This window comes from Lonchura striata, chromosome 20 (genome assembly GCF_046129695.1).
Source record: "Lonchura striata isolate bLonStr1 chromosome 20, bLonStr1.mat, whole genome shotgun sequence".
NCBI lineage: Eukaryota > Metazoa > Chordata > Aves > Passeriformes > Estrildidae > Lonchura > Lonchura striata.
The window spans coordinates 1,830,691-1,852,513 of record NC_134622.1 but is presented as its reverse complement, the minus strand read 5'-3'; the positions used below and the strand labels follow the sequence as shown (position 1 = coordinate 1,852,513).

The following is a 21,823-nucleotide window of genomic DNA, read 5'->3' as shown; positions in this document are numbered from 1 at the left end:
ATTTAATTCCTGTCTGCAGTGACACCCCTGTGATCATCTCAGCTGTCTGTCACTGCGTGGGCAGTTATTTCTGACAGCTTATTCCAAAGCAGCTCATTATGGGCAAGGGGAAATTCAGACAGTAATTGGGGTTAAAAGAGATTTATTGCAGCGTGCCAGGCGTGGCACTTGGCATCCTTAGCCTGATGCTGCCACTTCCAGTGGGTTTATCATCTTCCTTTTCGGGGAGGTGATGGTGGAGCAGGGCCTTTCTGCCCAGGAATGGTATTAGAGTAAAATAAAACATCTGTCAGCCTTCCCTTACTGTTCTGTGCCCAAATCCCTGTATCCCTGGCAGTTCCTTAATCCTAGCTCCTCTTTTCTTCCCCTTTCTTCCCTCCAAATTTCCCCTTAGCTTTAGCAGCTGCCTGAAAGATGGAATTAAATAATCCCAGTTCCTACACAGTCAACCTCGTTTCTGAGGGAGGACCAAGGATGGAAATTTCTGCTTCACAAAGCTGCAAAAAAAGTAGAAGTCAGGGGACTGATGTGCAGCATTCAGCAAGCCTGGTGCTACAGCAGAGATCAACATCTGCTGTAATTACTTTCTTTAGAACTTCACAATTGTCCTGATAATTTTGGTAGGAAGAAGAACAAATGGGAAAAGATCCGGAAGATACTCGTGGTGAATTTTTTAATTAAAATGTTTTTGATTTGTTGAGGAACACTGAAAGAAGCAATTAAAACAAGATGATATTGGTCTATACTTACAAGAGAGAGCCTTGCCAGGATTAACTGGCTCGGCCCAAATAAATTACTGCCTCTGGATTTGCATTAGCAAAGACTTCCTAGAGATGTTAATGAGGAAAGAGGAGAATGGAGTGGGTGAGATCATAGCAACAAAGGCAGCCTGCAGGGCCACAGAGTCCCAGAAGGGTTTGGGATGGAAGGGACCTTAAAGCTCATCCCATTCCACCCCCTGCCATGGCAGGGACACCTCCCACTGTCCCAGGCTGCTCCCAGCCCTGTCCAGCCTGGCCTTGGGCACTGCCAGGGATCCAGGGGCAGCCACAGCTGCTCTGGGCACCTGTGCCAGGGAACAATTCCTTCCCAATATCCAACCTAAACCTATTCTCTGTCAGTTTGATCCCATTCCCCCTTGTCCTGTCCCTCCATCCCCTGTCCCAAGTCTCTCTCCAGGTTTCCTGCAGATTCTCTTCAGGTCCTGCAAGGACACCATGAGGTGACCCCAAATCTCCTCCTGTCCAGGTGAACATTCCCAGCTCTCCCAGCCTTTGCTCCCAGCAGAGCTGCTCCATCCTCTGCTCATCCTGGAGCCTCCTCTGGGCTCCTCCAGCAGCTCCAGCTCCTCCTGTGCTGGGCCCAGGGCAGCTCTGCAGGTGGGGTCTCACCTGGGCACAGGGGCAGAATCCCAATCCCTGCCCTGCTGCCCACGCTGGGACCAGCCCAGGGCTGGGGGGGGGGGGGGGGGGGGTGTTCCCTGGGTGAGCCTGGACCTGCCTGGGGAAAGTTTGGGATCAAACCAAGACACTGCTGCAGGTTTGAGCTTGAGCCCAGCCATGGCCAGAGTGCCTGAATTTCGCTCAGGGTAAGGAAAGGTTTATTTATTTTCTTCAGGACTCGTATTTCAGTAAGGAAATTGCAGGCCTTGGCCAGGCTCCATTTAAACAAAGCAAGGATCCAGGGTGTGAGGTGCTGTGCTGTGTGATGACCTAATCCAAATCCCACAAAGTCTGGGAATGCTTCCACTGCCTCCCTGAGATCTGGATTAGACCTGCACCGTCGCTCCTGCCCAGTGCCAGTGCTGGTTCCACAGCAGCAGCAGCTCCCAAAAACCCAAGATGGGGCATGGCTGAAGGATGGGGCTTTTGGGTGACGTTCTCACCTGCTTTTCTCCATTAAGGGAGATAATTCAACTAACCATTCAAGTCTCCATTAATGCAGACTATTAAATTGACAAGGGAGATAAAGAGGCTTTGGTGGAGCTGGGACAATGGCTGTGCTTGTGGGATGGCTCTGGAGAGATAAAGCAGTTTGCTCTCAGGCCAGTTATGGGGTGTTTTTTCTCTTTTAAAGCTGCTTTTCTCCTGCAGTCAGGGGTGATTTCCTGGTGGCGTCACACTGAGCTGTGCTCACTTCTCCAAGGGCTGGTGGGCAAAGGATCTGTACGAGCAGGAAATTTCAGTTTCTGGGCAGCTCTGGTGGCTGAAACTCAAGGCACAAGCCTGGTTTTCCTGAGAGCCCTGAACACACTGACCTGCAGGAGAACAGCTCTCAGTGTGGGGTGCAGGTTCCTCCTTCCAGCTGGGAATTCCTTCAATTGCTCGTTCTTCCTATGGTAAATGTACAGGAATTCCTGGAGTCCGTTTGATTCATTTCTGTAATAAATCCAGGCTCTTTCCTGGGCCATTCATTGGAACACTCCACTGACATGAGAGGTCAACGAGAGTGTGCAGTGCCTTTTTTCATACTTTAAATTTGGTAAACTTGGAATTTCCTGCACAGCTTGCCCTCCAGTGGATTTCAGGGATTGCATGGAATTGCTCAGGCCCAAGCTGTCACAGGATCCCAGAATGGTTTGGGCTGGACAGGACCTTAAAGCCCATCTCATTCCATGGGCAGGGACACCTTCCCCTATCCCAGCCTTGTCCTGCCACTGTGGCTCGGCCCCAGCTGGGGGAAGCTGCTTTGCCAACATCAAATTTCCTTTTCAGCCTGAATTCAGGCACAAATTCCAGGCATTTGTGGTGTCAGTTGTGAGCCTCACTGTCACCTCCTCCAGCAGGACAGGCTGGGCTGGCTCCTGTGGAGGAAGGGCTGCAGGGAAATGAAGAGCTCTGCGTTTTTTAGGGGACAAAGGGCTCCCCAGGACACCTGAGTGCAGTTAATGCTCACCGAGCAGCTCCCAGGCTTTGGCAGCACCAGAGTCAGCATTAAAGCTGTGCTCAACATCCTCCTCCCAGCAGTAACAGTGCCCCAGCCCACCCGAGCTCAGGGATCAGCCTCTGGCTCTCTGGGAGGGATAAAAATGGAAGTTGTTTTTTTTTTAAAGCAAGTGCCGACCTTTCTCTCTGAGATCTGACCAGTTGTGGCTTTGCCTTCCAGAAGAGAAGTTCAGTCCCTCCCTTTGGCTTCCTGTGCATCTGGAACTGCTGATCCCATTTCTCCAGACAGGAGCTCCTTCTGTAGTAGCAGGCTTTTAAATATGTAAATCTATTTTCAAAGCAAAACAACCCTCCCCTTTCAAATGTTCATGTATCTCTCAGAAGGAATAAAGGGTCTCTGTCCTAATATTTTATGCAAATCTTGCTTTTGCTCTTGTACTTGGGCATGAATAAATATCAATGCTTCAAAAGAAGAAAAAAAGCTTCATCAAAAGAAAAAAAACCTTTATTTCTATTGCATAAATAATGGTAAAATTAAAATATTTTTATACAGATTATATATTTACAGTAGAGTTTGGTTAGAGGGAACAGCTGATACATATGGCATTCATTTTTCCTTTATACACTCCTTTATACACTCAGATAACTTGTAATAACATAGGATTTATTTCAGTTGCATGCCCAGTTAATTTATATTAATATTTACAGTATTTTGTACAAAGGTTTTTTGTTAGTTTTTTTTTTTTTTTACTATTATGCTGCTGACTTTGTGAAGTTTTTTCTTTAATTAAAAAGCCATGTGTTTCATTAACGAGCCAAAAAAACCCGGTGAGTTTACAAATGAACAGTAAATGGCTCGGAAAACATGAGCTGGTGACAAAAGGGAGCCACAGGGATTAGTGGAGACCTTCCTAGAGATGAATCAAGATTCCTCAGATCCTGCTATAGATTCAATGGCAACAGCCTGGGTCCTGGGCTTATTCCAATTAACTCTAATGAGTTATTTCTGACTGACCCTGGGCCCACGAGCAGCCTGCTCTCCCTTCCTCACCCAGCCCGGATAAATCTGAGGGAAAAACAGCTGGAAGAGCTTTGGCTGCTCTGGAAGGGATGCTCAGGAAGGTGAGCCCACCCTGGGGCTGCTGCCCTGGGAATGGAGGCAGGAATTTGGGGATTGATGTCAACAACACCCCCTGCACCCTTCGGAACGGCCCCCAGGAGGGACAGAAGGTGCCCAAGCACTGGTGGCACCCAAAGCCACCTCAGAGCTTGCCAAGGTCTCCTGGTTGGCTGGTGGGGACACAGGAGCAGCTGGGAAAGGAAAGCTGGAACACGGATCTCACCTCAAGAGGGGCAAATCCAGCTGCTGGTTTGGGATGTTGGCAAAGACAGGCCAGGAACAGCTGGGGAAATAACTGGGTGGGAAATGGCAATTTCATCTAGCAATGGTTTTCAAGGCTACAAAGTGTTTTGGTCTGTCTTGACAGAAAATAAAATATAACCCTGTGGTACTTTCATAATCAAGTGATGAGCTCTAGATCCAGAGGATTTCTTTTTTCTCCTTTCTCCCTCTTCTGGGGCTGCAATTATTTCATAGTGAAGATGCCATATTACAGAAGTTTTACAGAATTTTGCCACTGGAAAGGTGCAAGTGGTGCATACTTCAATTTAAATGCTCTTAGATTTTCTGCCCACCTTGCTCTTGGTGAAGGTTCATCACTTCCTAGAGCAGCCTAAAATGTCCTTTTTGAACTGGAGAAATGCAGACCCCATCCTGATAACAGGCAACAACACAAAGATATGGAAATGGGGTGAAACTTTTTCTGCATTAAATTCCTGGGAAAGGAACAGGTTTTAAGTGATGCCAGGGAAAAGTAATTGCACTGTCAGAGCACAGGAGGGTAAAATAATAGATTGAAACCCAGCAAGTTCTGTACATCTTCATCAGTGGAATGGAAGCGTGATTCAGAGCCAAGAAAAAAGACACTTCATCAGATTCTCATTTTAGAAGAGCTGGTTTTTCTTCTTTCAAATGCTCATCCATAAAGCAACAACTAAATCATGGATTACAGGGGTGGGTAAAAGAAGGGACTTCATTCTTAGAGATTTTAATGTCATTCCTCCCACTGCTTCTCCCCTGGCTGATGCAGGGCTGACGGGGGCTGTGCTCCTGTCACCTCAGGGTGCTGACAGCCCTGGCAGCTCCCAGCACGTGCAGGGGCTGTTTTCCATGGGAAAAGCTGCAAGACCCCCTTGCCCCAGGGCATGGAGCCCCTCCCAGTACCAGGGGTGGCCCAGGAGATGTTTCACTCTTCTACAACAGGCAGGAGGATGCAGGGTTCATTTTTTTTTGGGACAAAATATTCCTAAGCTTCAATGGAAGAAAGCACCAGTGGGTACTCGGCCCATCCAAACAGATTTCAGCCATCCAGAGTGGCAGCCTTGGGAATGTTTTCTAGCTTGGCTTGCTTTCCTTGCTCCCTGCCCTAGTTCTGGATTTAAAACCCCTCTTTACTCAGCCCTGCTTATAAAGAATGGTATCCAAGCTGCTGGAATTAAAGCAGCCAACATCCAGCCCTGCCACTGCACACATCCAACAGGTGAAACCTCTGGATAACCGGGATGGAATCTCTCAAATGAACTGGATTACACCCAGGAATTCAGCTCTGGCTCACCGGGGAGCAGGGATGGGAGCTGGGGGTGCTCCTCCCTCCCACCATCCTGCTCACCCTGGACCTGGGCTCTGTGATCACTGCCCCAGGTGCTGACAGTGACTGGGGGATGTGGGGATGCCCATCAAGCAGGAAGAATTATTTTGTGAACTCTCTTTAATTACCTATCACCTCCCACAGCATGAGGAGTGCAGTCCCAACAAAGCCAAGCCTTCCTAATTTAAATCTTTTGATCATGTTGACATTGCTTCTGATCAGAAATTCCTCCTCAGTGGTGCACTCGTGGAGGGGCCAGGCTCCCACGGGTGGCACCAGAGGTGACACCTCCCAGCTGTCACTGGCTGTGAGCAGGATCTGGGTCTCCAGGGCCACCAGCACCACCCTCATGGAATATCCTGAGTTGGAAGGGCCCCACAAGGACCTGGAGTTCAGCTCCTGGCCGTGCTCAGGACGAAGCCACTGTGCCTGTCCTGCCTGGCTGCTCCCCAGCTGTGGTTTCCTCATGGCTTTGGCTCTGACAGGTGAGCAGGGTTCCTGCAGCAGCTTTTGCTGGAATTCACTTCCCTCCAAATAATTTCAGCATTGGTGAGGCTGCTGTTCCTTCTGCTGGCTTCTCCAGGGCATGGAATCAGGGTCACTGCTAAAGCCAGCGGCTGAAGCCAAGGTCACCAATGGTGATCAGGGCTGCAGCCTTGCAGGAGGAGGAACCCAAATCCTTCCCACGTGGAGAACCTTCCCAAAGGGTCCTCAGCAAGCCCAGGACAGGCAGTGCTCAGGCTGAGTGGATTTCACTCCCTCCTGAATGAAACTAAAGCCTCTCTGGGGCTGAAATCATCACGTCCCTCTCAAAGCCTTCCCTGCACGTCAATCCCCTTCATTGCACACGGTTCTCTGTGGCCAAGCCAACAGAGTTGCTCACGAATTCCTAATGATTCCCTAATCCATGAAAAGCCCCTGTCCCACTGCTGGGAGCTGTTTGCCCGTCCCTGGAAGCCTGGGATCGTGTGTGCTCTGCCACGGTGGTACCCATGTCACGAACAGCCAGGGTTGCCATGGCAATCTCCTGTTCCTCCAGAACTGCAGGGCTGAAAAGACACTTCAATCCTCCTGGAACTGGCAAGAGCAGAAGTTTGGAGCTTTTTCTGACAGCTCTGCTGCAGTCTGGGTATTTTTTTTAAGTATGTTAATTAGCACTTAAATAGTTTTTTTTTTTTTTCCTTAAAGTATGGGATGTGGGGTTTTTATTTTTATGTCTTTGATTCTTCTGCTTTCTCCCCCCTCAGCTTTTGCCATCAGGTTCCAATCAGAATTTTACTGCTCTATTTTTACCTCCTGTCTGTAAAAGCAGCAAAAAGCCCTATTTTCCCCCTCTTGTGTAGAAGAAAAAAAAAAAAAAAAAAAAAAAAAAAAAGAGATAAATGGATGTTACATAAATGGAGCCAGGGAGGGAGGTAGGAGACATTCAGCGCTGCTGGATGGGAAGTTTGTAGGGAAGGAAAGGATGGAATAGCTTGGCCTGATCCATCCTGCATTGCCAGGATCCACTGATTAAAGAAGGGATCTCTTCACAACACCTGGAGATGGAGGAAGGCTGCTCTAGGAAGGGAAAGGAGACCTCTGGCAAGACGTGACCCTGATTCGTAATGGAAAAGTGAGGTTCCCTACTGAAAAATCACACCCCAAAGCCCCAAAAATCCTGTACCCAGTAAAATCAGTGGGGAGTTGTGCAATGAACTCTACTGACACCAGGCTATGGCTTTTACCAATATATTCATTATAGGTTTGGCTTTACAAATGGAGCTGCGAGGGGAAGGGTTGGGCTGGAGAATGGCAGTGTTTACAAGGCTCATGGGGAATGCAGGAGGCAATTCTGGAGCCTTCCAGAAAGCTTCAAGGAATGCAGACAATCATTGTCCATGAGGTGCTGCTGGGCCTGGAGTCTGCTGGGGGTTTGTGGCACATGGGTGAGGAAATGGGTGGGGAAATGCCTGGTTTGGGGTTGTGGGTTTGGGGTTGTGGGTTTGGGCTCAGTGGAGGCACTGCTCCACCCCATGCTCCCCCATCCCTCCCTCCACCTCCATCTGCACAAGCCTCGGGACAAAATGAGTCTTCCTCAGTGGCAAGGAACATTTAGACTTTTTTTCCCACAGCTGCCACCTTTCCACAGACCCCTGAGAGCTAAAAGTGGGGATGAGTTTCCTCAAAATTATTTCCAAACTCGTTATCTGCAATGCTCTGCACAGAAAATGTGTCTGGGCTCCCCACTACTGAGAATCCCATATCAGAATACTCCACAGATATTCTGCTGCTACCCTGTAGCAAATGGAAATCTCTCCATCTTCTGGGAGACAGAATCTTTTTTTTCATGGAATATTCTGCAACTCACCTCTATTGGTCACAGCAGAACAGAAATGCAGGAATTTGGGAAAGGCAGATAAATCAACTCAGCTGCTGTGGAAAAGGTGTTGTCTTTGGGATGGAGGGGAAACCAGGAAAATGGCAGGAAAAGGTGGCGGTGGGACACTGAGACACTAAAAAGTGACTTGAGTTTAAAGGGGTGGTGAGAGACAGGACAACAAGCAGCAGATTTTTAAATTGGGCTGCTAAAAATGCAGGTAAATGTTGTCACTCGGACTAGTGGAAAAGAAAGAGCTGGAATGAGTTTTGGGGATGGATCCAGTGTAAGTCAATGGCTGCAGGGTGGGATGAGGGAGGTTGGGGCTGTGCAACTCCTAGGGGAGCCCTCCTGGCCCTCCTGTGGCACAGGGAACCTCCACTTCCAGGAGCAACATCTCAGGGTGCCTGGGTGTGCCTGGAGCTCTCCCAGCACTCCAGCACCCGAGTGCCTCCATGGACCTCCCTTGGAGCACTCCATGATCACCAGCTGGCAAAACCCTCCCAGGAGGGCAGGAGATCACCTCTGTCCTGGTGTGACACCCAGGGGCACAGTTCATCCAAAGGGAAATGCACGGATTCGTGTCGAGTTTCAAAGGAAAAACACCTTCCCAAGCAATCCTGGCTCCTTGCACTTCCCGTGTCGTGTCCCTGCTCTGCATCATTCCATCTCCTCCTTGCTGCTCCCCAGAATGTATTCCAGGAAAAACACCCAACTCTCCCCAGATCTGGAAGTCTGACACACTTCAAACACACGGGGGTGGGCTCAGGTTTGGTTCCTTCTTCTCCTGCTGAGCTTGGCTTTTCCAATGGCCCCCTTTGGAGCCTGCCATGGGATGGGGGTGGTGGGATGGATCCTGGGAGGGAATGGGAAGTTGGCTGGTCAAACCAACACTTTACCATGTGGGTGAAAATAGAACCTCCCCCACAGGATGATGTCTGCCATGGAGGTTTCACTGCAGATCATAACCAGGCCACATGAAATGGAATAAATTAAAATTGTACAGGCAGGGAGAGAGGAGGAAAGCTCAGGGAGAGCTTCCCTCAGGATTTTCACCTGGGAAAAAAATTCTTGAAGATCAATAAAGAAGAAAGATAAAACTGCTGGAGAGGAAATGTTGAATATGCAGAGAGGCCTGAGGAGAGGGAGGTTTAGCTGGCGCTGGTGGTGGCAGAGTCCCTTGGAAGACTTTGCACAAGTTCAGCAATGCCCAGGTGGGAAAACAAGGGGTGCTCCTCAAGCCCTGATTCACAGTCGGAAAAAAAAGGCCAACAGACTCCTGCTACCCCACAGTCTCGTGTCAAAGGCGGAGTTGATGAAGCAAAAAATAGACATTTTGTATGGTGCTGGCAAATTCTCCCCTTTTTTCCTCAGAAAATACTGTACAAGGATGCTCTAGCTCCCCTCTAATGCCGTAAACTCCATGGCATGGTCATAAGGGAAAAGGAAAGTGAAGCTGGAACACGTGGAACAAAAGGAACGGGACTTGCTCGTGGCAATGCTACGATCAACTTCCTGGGAATGTGGGCCCGGCGGGAGCTCCGTGGGATAGTCAGCGGGCCCTGGGTAAGGACAAGTCACGAGGCTGGGCCTCCTCCAGAGCGCAGAGCGCCGGATCCGAGCGTCCTCCGCGCTGCCATTGCTGTTTCGAAGCAATAATTCGGGACTCCTGGACGTGGGATTATTGCATTAGGAAACGAAACCTTTAAAGCATTAGAACAGCCCTTTGATGTCCCTGCCAGAAGGATGCGGTTGGTTCACAGGACACGCCGCTGGCTCCGGCTCCCGGCGCGGGCGCCGGCCGTGCCCGCGTGGCGGTGCCGTGGGGTCGGGGCGGGAGCTCTCCCGGGCTGCGCATGCATGGGGCCTGGGCGCGCCAGGGCCTGGCGAGCCGTGCCAGCGCTACTCCATGCCGCTGCGCAGGATCTGGTTGGCCGCGATCAGCATCACGCTGATGATGAAGGCCATGGCGAAGGCGCAGATGAGGCTCTTGCGCACGCACGTCTGGCGGTTCTGCTTCTGGGCGTGCACTGCGGGGACAAGAGGGGCGTCACACGGGCAGGGCTTCTGTTCCCTCCCGTTCTCACCAAACAACCACCAAACAACCCCCCCCGACCCTCCAGCACTTCCAAACCAGCCCATCCCAGTCCTTCCCTCATGGTGGCTTTTAATGCTCACAGGGATGTTTGGGGTTAGCTGTGTATTTCTTTTCAGCTCTTTGTGAAATTGGAATCATAGAATGGGTTGGGTTGGGCTGGAAGTGACCTCAAAGCTCATCTTTGTCCCATGGCAGGGACACTTCCAACTGTCCCAGGCTGCTCCAAGCCCCATCCAGCCTGCCCTTGGACATTTCCCAGGATCCAGGGGCAGCCACAGCTGCTCTGGACCCTGTGCCAGGGCCTGCCCACCCTCCTTCCCACTCTCTGACCTAAACTCCCTCTCGTTCAGTCTGAACTAAGTTGTTTCTAAAGTTCTTTAATAGCGATTATCAACCTGTGTGAATCCCTCCAACTCATCCAGGTCAACTGGGAACAAGTGGAAAATCAAGAAGTGCTTTCTGATGACACTCAGGCCCCCACTGTGACAATTCCCAGGAGTATCCATGGCACATGAGTCACTTTTCCAAACTTCTTAGGTTTTAGGTTTTCTGTGCTTAAGCCAAATCAGATTTATTAAGAACCTTTCCAAGTGAATGCTTGCAGAATAATTGTCAAAAGAGATGAAATCAGCAATTAAAAAGCAGACAGAGTTGGGATTTTTAGCAGTTGTTTTATTTAATTCTACTTTTCGCTAAGCTCGTCAGTGAGAATTCGTGCTGTGACTTAATCAAGCCAGTTCATGACTCTGCCTTGGCTTCCCACATCTGAAAGTCAGAGCCACGGGTGGTGTTGGGGCACTGTGGAGATTTGTTTGCAAAGGCCTTGAAGGTTCCCCCAGGCAATCCGAAGGTGGTGATGGCTGGAACAGCCCAATTATCACCCAGCACCACCACCATGGGCACCACTAACCCATGTCCTGAGTGCCACAGCCACACTTCTTGGACACTCCCAGCCATGGGGATCCCACCACTGTTGGACAACCCTTTCAGTGAAGAAATTTCTCCTATTTTCTAATCTAAACCTGCCCTGGCCCAGCCTGAGGCTGTTCCCTCTCCTCCTGTCCCTGTTCCCTGGAGCAGAGCCCGACCCCCCGGCTGTCCCCTCCTGTCAGGAGCTGTGCAGAGCCACAAGGTCCCCCTGAGCCTCCTTTTCTCCAGGCTGAGCCCCTTCCCAGCTGCCTCAGCTGCTCCTGGGGCTCACCCCCTTCCCAGCTCCGTTCCCTGCCCTGGACACGCTCCAGCCCTCCAGGGTCTGCATTGTCCTGAGGGGTCCAGGGCTGCCCCCAGGGTTTGAGGTGTGACCTCAGCAGTGTCAGCAGAGGGGACAAATCCTGCCCTGGTCCTGGTGCAGCCCAGGTGCCATTGGCCTTTTTGGCCACCATGGGCACACCTGGGCTGATGTCCAGCCACTGGCACCAGCACCCCCAGGCCCTTTGCCAGCTGTCCTCCACCTTCTCTCCCAGCCTGGAGTGTTCCATGGGACATTCTGTTCCTGCTGTGCCCCACGGAACCAGTGCAGGACCTGGCACTTGGCCTTCTTGGCCTGCCCAGGTCAGGCAGGGACAGCCAGGAAATCATCCCACCCAGGATGGACAGCTCTGCCTGCCTGCTCTGGGCCTTGCTTTGCTCTTTGGGCTTCGTTTGCCCTGGGAAGGGATGTCCCTGTCACCTTCTCCTCATGGACGGTCCTGTGATGACAGGAAGCTTTCAGATGGTTGACAACAACCCCAAAACAAACCTAAATGCAGCCAAGGACAGGCTGCAGGTGCCCACATTTGGAAAGCTGGAAAGGAGAATATTTTTAGAATTTGTGGAAAATCCCCTCATTCTGATCCAGCCTTGAACCTTACTGCACAGAGAGCCCTGGATGCTGGGTTTTGAACCCCAGCTTTCTCCCCCATCACCTCCTCTGGCTGGTGTTCAGCAGTGCCTGTGCCCCAGGCCCAGCTCCCAGTGGCCCCAGCTCAGTGCCAGGGGCACAGAGCCCTTCTTAAGGAGGGTTGGAGCCATCCTGCCCCAGGCAGGGAATGTGAGTGGGGCCTCACTGTGTTCTGGGCAGGCAAAGAAATCCCCCCTGCCAGCAGCTCTCCCAAATTCCTCACTCCCTGCTTGCACTGCCCTGCTCCTGGATTCCTTCTCTGGCTTTTATAAACCACACAGATCAGTGCTGTGGCTCCCTGGCTTTGTGCACGATGCCCTGGTGCTTTGAAAAGCTCATTCCTGCCCAGTTGTAGTTATTTTGGAATGTATTTTCCTATTATTTCTGTACTTTGAAAGCACTCCCAGGCAGCAGAGAAATCACTGACACCACCAGCATTGCTGGTGATGGGCTGGTGATGGGAACAGAAGCCTGAGGCCGGCCAAGGGTTTTTTGGGATAACAAACTCACCTCTTCAGAGGAAAAGATAAAACATGCTCGGTGTTTCTGCAGAAATGTTCCTGAACTGAACAACTTCTTGAGGGTTCTGTTCTATTACAGAGCCTGAAGGCAGCAGGATGCAGGGAAGTCCCATTTACTGCTCTTTGCCACTAAAGGGACACTAAACATCCAAATTACCTACAAATAACCCCAGGGGAAAGGGGAATGTCTGTGGAGGGGCTGAAGGCCCAGCCAGACCCTCTTGCTGGAGGCTGGGAATGACTCCAGGAAGGAGATGGTACCAGCACTGCCCTGCTCCCTTGGAATCCAAAGAGAGACACAGGAGCTGGAACTCCTGATGTCCTGATTCCTGCAATTCTTCCCTACCTGCTGCCCTCTTGAAGTTCCATTTAACCAGCCCTGCTTACTGGGGAGGGTATGCCCTCAGGTCTCTCCTTTCTCTAAACCCATCATCTCGGAGCACAGAATCTGCTTTTCCTGTTCCCACAGCTGGCACTGTCCCAGGGCTGGATGCCAACATCTGGGTGCACTGGGAGCTTTTGCCACCCACAGGACATGCCAGGAATTGGATGTTGGTTGATTCATTAGACATGAGCAAAGCCTGAGGCTCCTCTGGAGAAATCCTCAACCCTTCTTAGGGGGAAGAGCAACCCAGAGGCTTCCAACATCCATCAGACCTCACGAGGCAAAGGCAAATCAAGGCTGGGTCGTTCTTCATCTTCTCCACAGTCCCAGGACAGGCCGGTGAGGAGAAATCCCCCCCCCGGCACAGACCACAGCCCCAGAGCTCCTCCAGCAGGAATTTGGCTAATGGGGCCAGGCTGTTTCCAGGTCACAATGCCCACAGTGGGTTTGGGATGCTCCCAGCACTGGGAGCCTTCTCTCCTGCAGGAGAACAGCTCCTCACAAGGACACAGCAGGGTATTTATAGTGCCCTGTCCCAGCCCTGCCACAGGTGAGTGATGGTGGCTTGCTCTGGCTGCCTGGAGTTATTTTTGGTTGAACAGATCACTTTGTCATCCCCAAAGTGAGCTGAGCAGGACAGAGGAGGCAGGGAGGAGCTGCTGGCTGCATCCCATGGAGCTGAGGGTCATGGCTGAGGGTGGGACCCCCCGGCAGTCCTGTCACCACTGACACTGCTGTGCCACCAGCTCTGTGTCCTTACTGTTGGATCAAGGAGAAGGCTGCTGGCCTGTAAATCTCTGGGAGCACAGCAAATTGTCCTTTCCCTGTGTTCCAGGAAATCTCACAGCCTTCACTGTCCTGCCCTGAGTGCTGGTAAAAACAGAAATAAAACTCAGGACAGAGCTGTGCCTCTGCCCTGGGCATGTCCTTCCCCTGGATGTGACATCCTGCAAATGACTTCAGTGCTCAGAGGGAGCTGAGGAAATCCTGGGCTTGGCCCTGACACTAATACAAATATTGTATTTGGGGTAAACTGTGTGGTGAGAGGTGCAAGGTCTGTCATCCACATTGACACTGATAGAAGATTTAATGGTCATCAAGAACTTATTCTCACCTAATGGCCTAATTGTATGGCAGAAATCTCGTGGCTTTGTCCTGATGGTCATATTAACTGTACAACAGCACCTGAGCAGCTCACCCAGGTGTGGAGAAGGGAAATGTCCAAGTGTGGAGAAGGGGAATGTCTCTGCCCACAGGAGGAGAAGGGCTTGGGGCTGGTCGGAGATTCCATAACACACCCAAAGGCGACACTGGTGATCTCCCTTTCACCAAGCTGCTCCTGGAACTCTCTGCTGTGTCTGCTCCCTTAGGAGATCCCCAGATCCCAGTGAAAGCCACTGGGGCTCATCTTGGTTTCATTCCTCCCCAGAATTAAAGGCCTTTCAGCAGGGTGGATGATAGATGGGAGGTGAAAGGAATATTTGAATTGCAATTTGAGGAGTTGAACTAAGAAATAGGGTTCTTTTAGGGTACAATTCATCTCACCCCAAGGTGGCATCTAAATTAAACTCAAGGAGTTCTACCCAAAAAGCATCTCCTTCAGTGCACTAATTAGGAGTGACCCCAGGGACACACCCCAGGAGGTGCCACAATCCACGACATGCTCTGGAATCCTGTAGGGATCCTGGTGTTTGAGAACTGGGAACTCTGAGGGCACTGGTGGGTCATTCCTGGCCAGCCTGGAGAGCTGCAAGGACCCAACCTGTCCCTTCCTGGCAGAAATGCTCCTGTCAGAGCTGCCAGACCAGACCTGTCCCCTTCCACTGGGACCGGGAGCAAAACTTTGCCCCGTTGTTGATAGTTCAGCTGATCTTTATTCCCTGCTGGATTTGTGTGTGTTCCCAACATCTAAAAAAGGGTCTGTTTTCCTTCTAGGTTCTGCCTGGCACCAGCAATGCCAAAACATCCCACGAGAAAAGCTGTTCCTGCTGCACTTTTGGAAACTGGAGCTTCCAAAATGAGATGCTGAGCATTAGGGACGCAGGGTTTTTTCTGGGATGGTTCAGCCAAGCTCCCAAAACTCTGCAGCAGTGACAGCTGGCTCCTGTCCCCAGGGATCAGCAGGTCAGTGGGCACCAACAGCTCCAGGCAAGGGAGAAACATCTCTTCCTCTCGCTCTTCTCCAGGAGGAACAAAATTGTTTCTTGGCCTGATTTGGAGAGTGCTGCTGCTTCTGCTTCCCTCCTGCAGGTGTTTTAAAATTCAGCTGTGCTCCTCTAGCTTCTCTGCCCTGTTTGACAGAGGTGAGGGTGAGAATGGAGCTGCTGCATCCCATTCATTAATCAGGCCAAGGACTGGACTATATTTTCATCCTCTGCTTTTTGTCTCTGCCTGGTGCCTTTTCGGAGCTGTTTGATCCCACAGAATGTCACAATTCCCCCCAAATGGTCTAAAGTGGGATTGCTGGGTGGGAAATGCAGTGGCTCCACCAGGGCACAAACTCTGAGCTTCTCTGCTCCATTTCCCTGGGCTCTTCTGCACTTGAGATAATTTCATGGAATCATAGAACAGTTTGGGTTGGAAGGGAACCTAAAAAACATTTCATTCCATGGCAGGGACACCTCCCACTGTCCCAGGCTGCTCCAAGCCCATCCAGCCTGGCCTTGGGCACTGCCAGGGATCCAGGGGCAGCCCCAGTCTGAGCAACCAGGACCTCTTTGGTTGCTCTAAGCAGCAACACTTCAGAGCGGTGTGACTTCCTCTGGCCAAGGAAATGAAAATGCTTTTTCTGAGGTGGCTTAAAATGGGAAATGTCTTTGCCAGTGTCAGCCCTGTCCAAGTGCAAAATTTACTGTAGGTGCCAGTTCTGATCCCGATTCCTGACCCTGTGGCTCTGCTGAAGGAAGGAGATGTTTCCCCTTCTCTGGGTCCTTCCAAGCACTGCTCAGCCCTTGGATTTGCAGGTCCTGGCAGCTCAGAGCAAAAGGTCCCCAGAGCAGCAGGCCATGGCAGCACCCCCTTGCTCACTGCTGGTGTTACAGTGGAGCAGAGGACTCGCCCCTGGGAGCTCAGCAGAAAACTGGAGAAGCCCAACACAGCTTGTTAGGGCCTTGCCAGTGCCAAGAAAGTCTTTCCAAGGTGGGATGAGGGAAATCAAGGTGTTTCTGTGGGGAAATTCAGCCTGGCCTAGACACTGACCTCAGCACATCCCTCTGCCTGCATCCCACCAGAGAGAGGGGAAACCCCCAGTGCTCCATCCCCCTGCCTGGAAAGGATCAGCTTTTCTGAGGGAGGGAAGAAGTCTGAGGGCAGCTGTTGAGCTCTCTGTGTGTCCTTGCTCCTCACTCCAAAATAACTCCCTGGCAACCCCAGGCACCAGGACCAGAGCGAGTTTTACAGACACAGATAATGGGATGGGATGGGATGGGATGGGATGGGATGGGATGGGATGGGATGGGATGGGATGGGATGGGATGGGATGGGATGGGATGGGATGGCATGATGGGATGATGGGATGATGGGATGATGGGATAATGGGATTGGGATGGGGATAATTGAACAGGAACCCAGAGGCCTCCTCTCTCACCTTCAAACTCCGTTTGGCAGTTGCCAGAGTTCTCGTTCAAGCTCTCCTCCTCATTGATGATGATGTTCTCGATGTCCTTCATGGTGAGGTGGTCGCGGAAGGCGTGGTACAGGATGTGCTTCAGCTCCTCCAGTGTTATCCTCTGCATGTCAAACTGTGGGAGACAGCCCAGTTACACCCAGGGACGGGGCCACAGTCCCCAGCTCGTCTTTTATCAGCCTCATTTCAACAGCTCAGCGTGGCTTTGTGCTCTTTGGGGTTGGTTTCACTCTGACAGGCATGCTCTCAATGGGTGCTGGCACTGGTGGAGCAGCAGAGAAAGCCAGCCCTGTGCCAGGGATGGCCTTCCAGACAGGAGAGGCAGCAATCCAGTCCATCCCAACAAAACGAAAACCTTCAGGGATTCCCCTGGTAGCTCTGACACCTCCCATGAGCCACAACCCTGTTTCTGCCTCATTTTTTACATTCCTAACCCCCCCAGTTGTGTCTCAGTGAGAGGAACAAGCAGAGGACACTTCCCTCGGAGCAGACTTCTGTTCTGGATCCAGTAGGAAGTGCTGCTCTCACACTAACCAAGTGTTAAACCCACAATTCCTGCTGAATGCAAACATTTTGCCCCAGCAGGACGTTGGACACGTGCAGTTTGTGGTGTTAATTAATCCCTGCTAATGGTGCAGCAGAGAGGAGACACACCATGGCTTCTGCACAGTGCCAGGGGAGCAGAGATGTGGGAATCCAGAGCTTCCCTCTGGCTGCCCTGGCAGGTCTGGGACCCTGGCAGGGCTCAGGAACCCCCTGGACAGAGCCCCAGAGACACTGGCTGTGATCTCTGGCCATGGAAAAGAGTTTTCAATCTTACAGGATGAATTACAAGCTCTGAGTGTTTGATATAAGTAATAATTAAGTGTGGCATGGGTGCAAAAGTAAAATTTTAGGATTCTAGATTAGGGGTCCAAAGGATACAAGATGGAGGAAATTGGGTGTGCCTTGTCCTTTTCCTCCTTCTTCATGCCCTCCATGTTTCACTGTGCTGTTGGCATTTTTCTGTTGGTTCAGGCTGGGGACACACTGTCCAACGTAGGTGACAGATATTGGCACGTTATTGTAAATCCAGCCCAGGGAGTTTCTGGTATTTAATGTTTGTCACATCCCACTGAGGGCAGAGCCCCACACGCTGCCCTGCAGGACAGAGCTGGGCAGGGCAGCAGAACATGTGAGAGATAAACAGAATAAACAACCTGGAAACCAGAACAGACCAATGATGGCTTCTGCTTTGGCAGCAGGGCTGACAGACAGAGACTTTCTACAATCCAGGGATCATCAATAGCTCAGTTCCGACACCAGGGGAGTCTCTCTGAGTTTTGGAAAGAAGGAAATGTCCCGAGCCATGATGAGTTTTTCTGTATGCTACAGAATCTCCTCCTCTGTTGAGCTCCTCGAAGTGAAGCCCTGCAGCCCCAGCAGGGTTTGGGCACAGCAACCAGAGCCCTCCAGGGCTCCTCCACCCATCTGAGCCACCCTCAGGACACCCAGAAAGGCCAAACCCCTCTGGGTCAATGCCCCAGTGGAGGGAGGGCAATGCCAACTCACAGCTACTTCTGCTGGGAGAGTGGAGATGCAGCTGGAAATTCTCCTTCCTTCCCCAGCCTGGGGAGAAAAGGACAAACCAGGCAGGACAGGACACAGGGAATGGCTCCCACTGCCAGAGGGCAGGGATGGATGGGATATTGGGAATTAGGAATTGTTCCTGGGAGGGTGGGCAGGCCCTGGCACAGGTGCCCAGAGCAGCTGTGGCTGCCCCTGGATCCCTGGCAGTGCCCAAGGCCAGGCTGGACAGGGCTGGAGCAGCCTGGGACAGTGGGAGGTGTCCCTGCCATGGCAGGGGTGGCACTGGAGGGGCTTTGAGGTCCCTGCCACCCCAAGCCTTTCTGTGATTCTGATTCCCTGAAGGCAGAAAAACCAAACCCACAAAGTACAGCAAAGACCAGATTTGTACTGGCCTCCAGAATTGTCCCTGAGGCAGGAACTGGAGGAGAATTCCAGCAGAGGTTGAGCATCAGCCCTGACGAGGTGGAATGGGGTCACCAGATGCTGAGGGGCTGCTCCTGCAGGCAGGAAGGGACAAGGGGATGGAATTGTGGGGTTGCCATTGCTGGGGCTCAGTTTAAGGTTGGGGTTTCCCAGGATGAAGACTCCAAAGGAATGCAGGATGGGGTGTTGGGTGAGAAATCCTTGGCTTTACCCCCATGCAATCAGCACTGCAGGAAGCCACCCAGGAGGGCTGGGAACCCTGGGCAGCTTCCCTGCCACCTGCAAACCTCCAGCGACACCCCCAACCCTGCCGCAAGGCAACCAGAGGAATTATCCCAAATTTCCACACCTTCAGTTGCCAGGAGAAACGCTTTTTGTCATGGAACAGGATGTGAAGAGCACAGCTGCTCTCTTTTCAACATTAAAGACAGCAGAGCAGGGCTGGTGAGATGTGTTCATGCACAACAAAGCAGGGTGGAAATTGGTGATTAAATCCCAGGGGGGTTTGCAGCCCAGCTTTGAACTGGGCACCAAGGAGCCACTGGTGACAATGGGGTGCTCACTATTTTTAGCTGAATCCCTGAGGAACAAGGACAGCAGAAAAACCAAACCCATCAGCCCTGCTGTTCACAGAAATGCTTTTCGTGTGGACAGAGCCAGAACCTTGTCCCTGCTCTCCACTTCCCTGCACATTTCCTGCAGCAGGGCTGGGATGGTGCAGGAAATGAGTGAAGGGAATTGGAGAAATTGGTGTTTCTGTGGCTGCTGGATAAAACCAGAGGGATGTGTGCAGATTTGCCTGCACACACAGGGAGAGATGGGCATAGTGCAGGGCCCAGCTTAAGCAAAGTGCACTCATTTTCCTTCATTAACCCCTTGGAGAATGAATGATTTTGCACCTGTGCAATGAGCAGGGGTCAGGGAAGAAAACCTCAGACTGAGAAGCTCAGGAGCGATGAGAGAATCCAAGGATGGGTGGGGTTGGGAGGACCTTAAAGTCCATCCAGTGCCACCCCTGCCATGGCAGGGACACCTCCCACTGTCCCAGGCTGCTCCCAGCCCTGTCCAGCCTGGCCTTGGGCACTGCCAGGGATCCAGGGGCAGCCCCAGCTGCTCTGGGCACCTGTGCCATCCTCCCAGGGAACAATTCCCAATTCCCAATATCCCATCCATCCCTGTCCTCTGGCAGTGGGAGCCATTCCCTGTGTCCTGTCCCTCCAGCTCCTGGTGCAGGGTCCCTCTCTGCCTTCCCTGTGTCCCCTCCAGGCCCTGGCAGGGGCTGGGGTCCCACCACCCCCCGTTCCCCAGGCTGCACAGCCCCAGCTCCCTCAGCCTCTCAGTCTCTGCTGCTCTCCCTCTCTCAGCATCGCCACTAAAAAGCCTTTTCAGAGTCTCTGTGCTCCAGGCTGGAGCACAAGCACAGCTGTGGGGACCAGCTCATCCTCAGATTGTGCCCACAGTAATGACTTGAGGGCTTTGGGGTTTTCCTGTTCCAGTTAAAATCTGTCTGGAGGGAAGGAATCGTTCTCTTGACAAATGTTCAGCTGCTGCCGCATCTCAAATGTTATGCTAATGCAGAGAGAAATTATCTTTTTAACTTGTTTTGTTGCTGTTTGTCTCCTTTAGGAAGTGGAACAACCTCAGATGGGATTCAACATCACCCTCACTGTCTCATAGGAGCTGGACTCGATCTTTGGGGGTCCCTTCCAACTCAGAACTCTCCGTCAATCTGTGAATTTATGCAGTGATGTTTGGTCTCTGCCTTGCTCCTTGCAGGACAGCCACCCTCCCTGAGCTCTCAGAGTGCCCAGGGTGGCTCCAGCTCAGGCCAGGCAGGGACAAGCTCTGCTTGAGCTCCCAAGTAATTCCAATTATCCCTGCTCTCCAACCCAGCAATTTCCCTGATTCACTTTTCAATTACTCCGGGTTTTATTGTGGCAGTGACAGGAACCAGGGAGCAACTCTTAACTTTTATTGACTCCGTGGGGAGGGAAATGGGGACTATGGCAAGCTGAAAACTTTCTATAGGATTTGTAATTAGGAGAAATCAATGGAGCTGCTTGTGAGATATTCGCTGTGAGCAGTGAAACACAAACTCCAGGTGCTGCTGTGAGTGGGAGCTGTGGAGAGCACCAGGAACTGGGCACTGCAGCTCCTGAGGGAGCCCCGAGGCTGGAGGATGTTGTCCCATGAGACATCTGGAAGGGAAAGTGGACATGGTCCAATCTAGCATGACTTAAAATTCCTGCAGGAAATTAATCCCTACCTCAGTTCCTTGAGTCTCCCCAGTCGAAATGTCCCAAATTTGTGTCTGCCTTGCCTGCAGAGCCCCATTCCCAGGGAGTTCTGTGTCCTACCTGACCCAGGCTCCTCTGCCCTGTGCAGGAATGGCCCAGTGGGAAGGGGTTAAATGCTGGAATAGCATTTCTGATCATTTCATATCAGCTCAGCTTTAAAACAAAAGAGTGGGAGGCTTCTCCCTGCTTCTCTCTGGAATTCCAGGGTGGCCTTGCTGCCCTGCAGGGGGATGAGGTGAGGGGGACCCTGCAGTGACAGCAGCAGGGCCACTCTGGGGACCTTCAGGGTCTTTTAAAGAGGTGGGACTGGCTGCTCTTGCAGGGAGGGTTTAGCTGGGAGAGCACTTAGACCCAGGTTTATTTTAGGTTTATTTTCCTACATAAACCACTTGGAAGGGTCAGCTGGGGCTGTTGAGGGCTCCAGGTGGAGCAGGATTTTGCCTCATGCTCTGAAAATTAATTCTACAACCCCAAAAGCTTAAAAGAAACAGAGAATCGTTTAGGTTGGAAAATATCCTCGAGTCCAGCCATGGGCCTGACCCCAATTCCAGCACTAAACCAGGCACAAAGCACCATCTCTGCAGTGACCCCTAAGCATGGCCCAAAGCCCCGTGTCCGTGTTCCACTGATCTCTTCAGGGCAGCCCTGGACAATCTCTGAGTAACAAACAAGGCCCTTGTTCACCCCTCAGACCTTCTGCATGGCTTGAATGATCCCAGGGCAGATGCAGAGGGGCTCTGCCCACACTGCCACAAACACACAAAACCACCTGGAGTCTGAGAGCAGCTTTGGGCTTTCTGCACATGTATAGATATATTTGTATGGAGAAAAGTATTGTCTTATTATATATTATTATTGTTGTTTTCATTATTACTACTATTATGGTCACTGTTGTTATTACACAACATTAATGTTAATATTAATAGTTGTAGTAATAATAGTAATGGTAATAGTAATGGTAATGGTAATAGTAAATGTTACTTAGAAGGATGAAGCACCTCTCCTGTGCTGGGAGAGTTGGGATTGTTCAGCCTGGAGAAGAGAAGGTTTGGGGTGACCTCACTGTGGCCTTCC

General features: G+C 51.4%; 1 protein-coding gene across 4 annotated transcripts in view; it reads right to left on the bottom strand.

Moving 5' to 3' along the window:
• Positions 1-3,368: 3,368 nt before the first annotated feature.
• Positions 3,369-21,823, bottom strand: part of CALN1 (calneuron 1) — a 150,776-nt gene continuing 132,321 nt past the window's right edge. For all 4 annotated transcript variants that reach the window (XM_077787472.1, XM_077787471.1, XM_021533213.3 and 1 more), the window contains 2 exons: positions 16,422-16,575; positions 3,369-9,982 (listed from right to left, as the gene is read on the bottom strand). In XM_077787472.1, the coding sequence (XP_077643598.1) occupies positions 9,855-9,982; positions 16,422-16,575 (282 nt within the window). In that variant the 3' untranslated portion in view covers positions 3,369-9,854. The remainder of the gene's footprint in view (positions 9,983-16,421; positions 16,576-21,823) is intronic.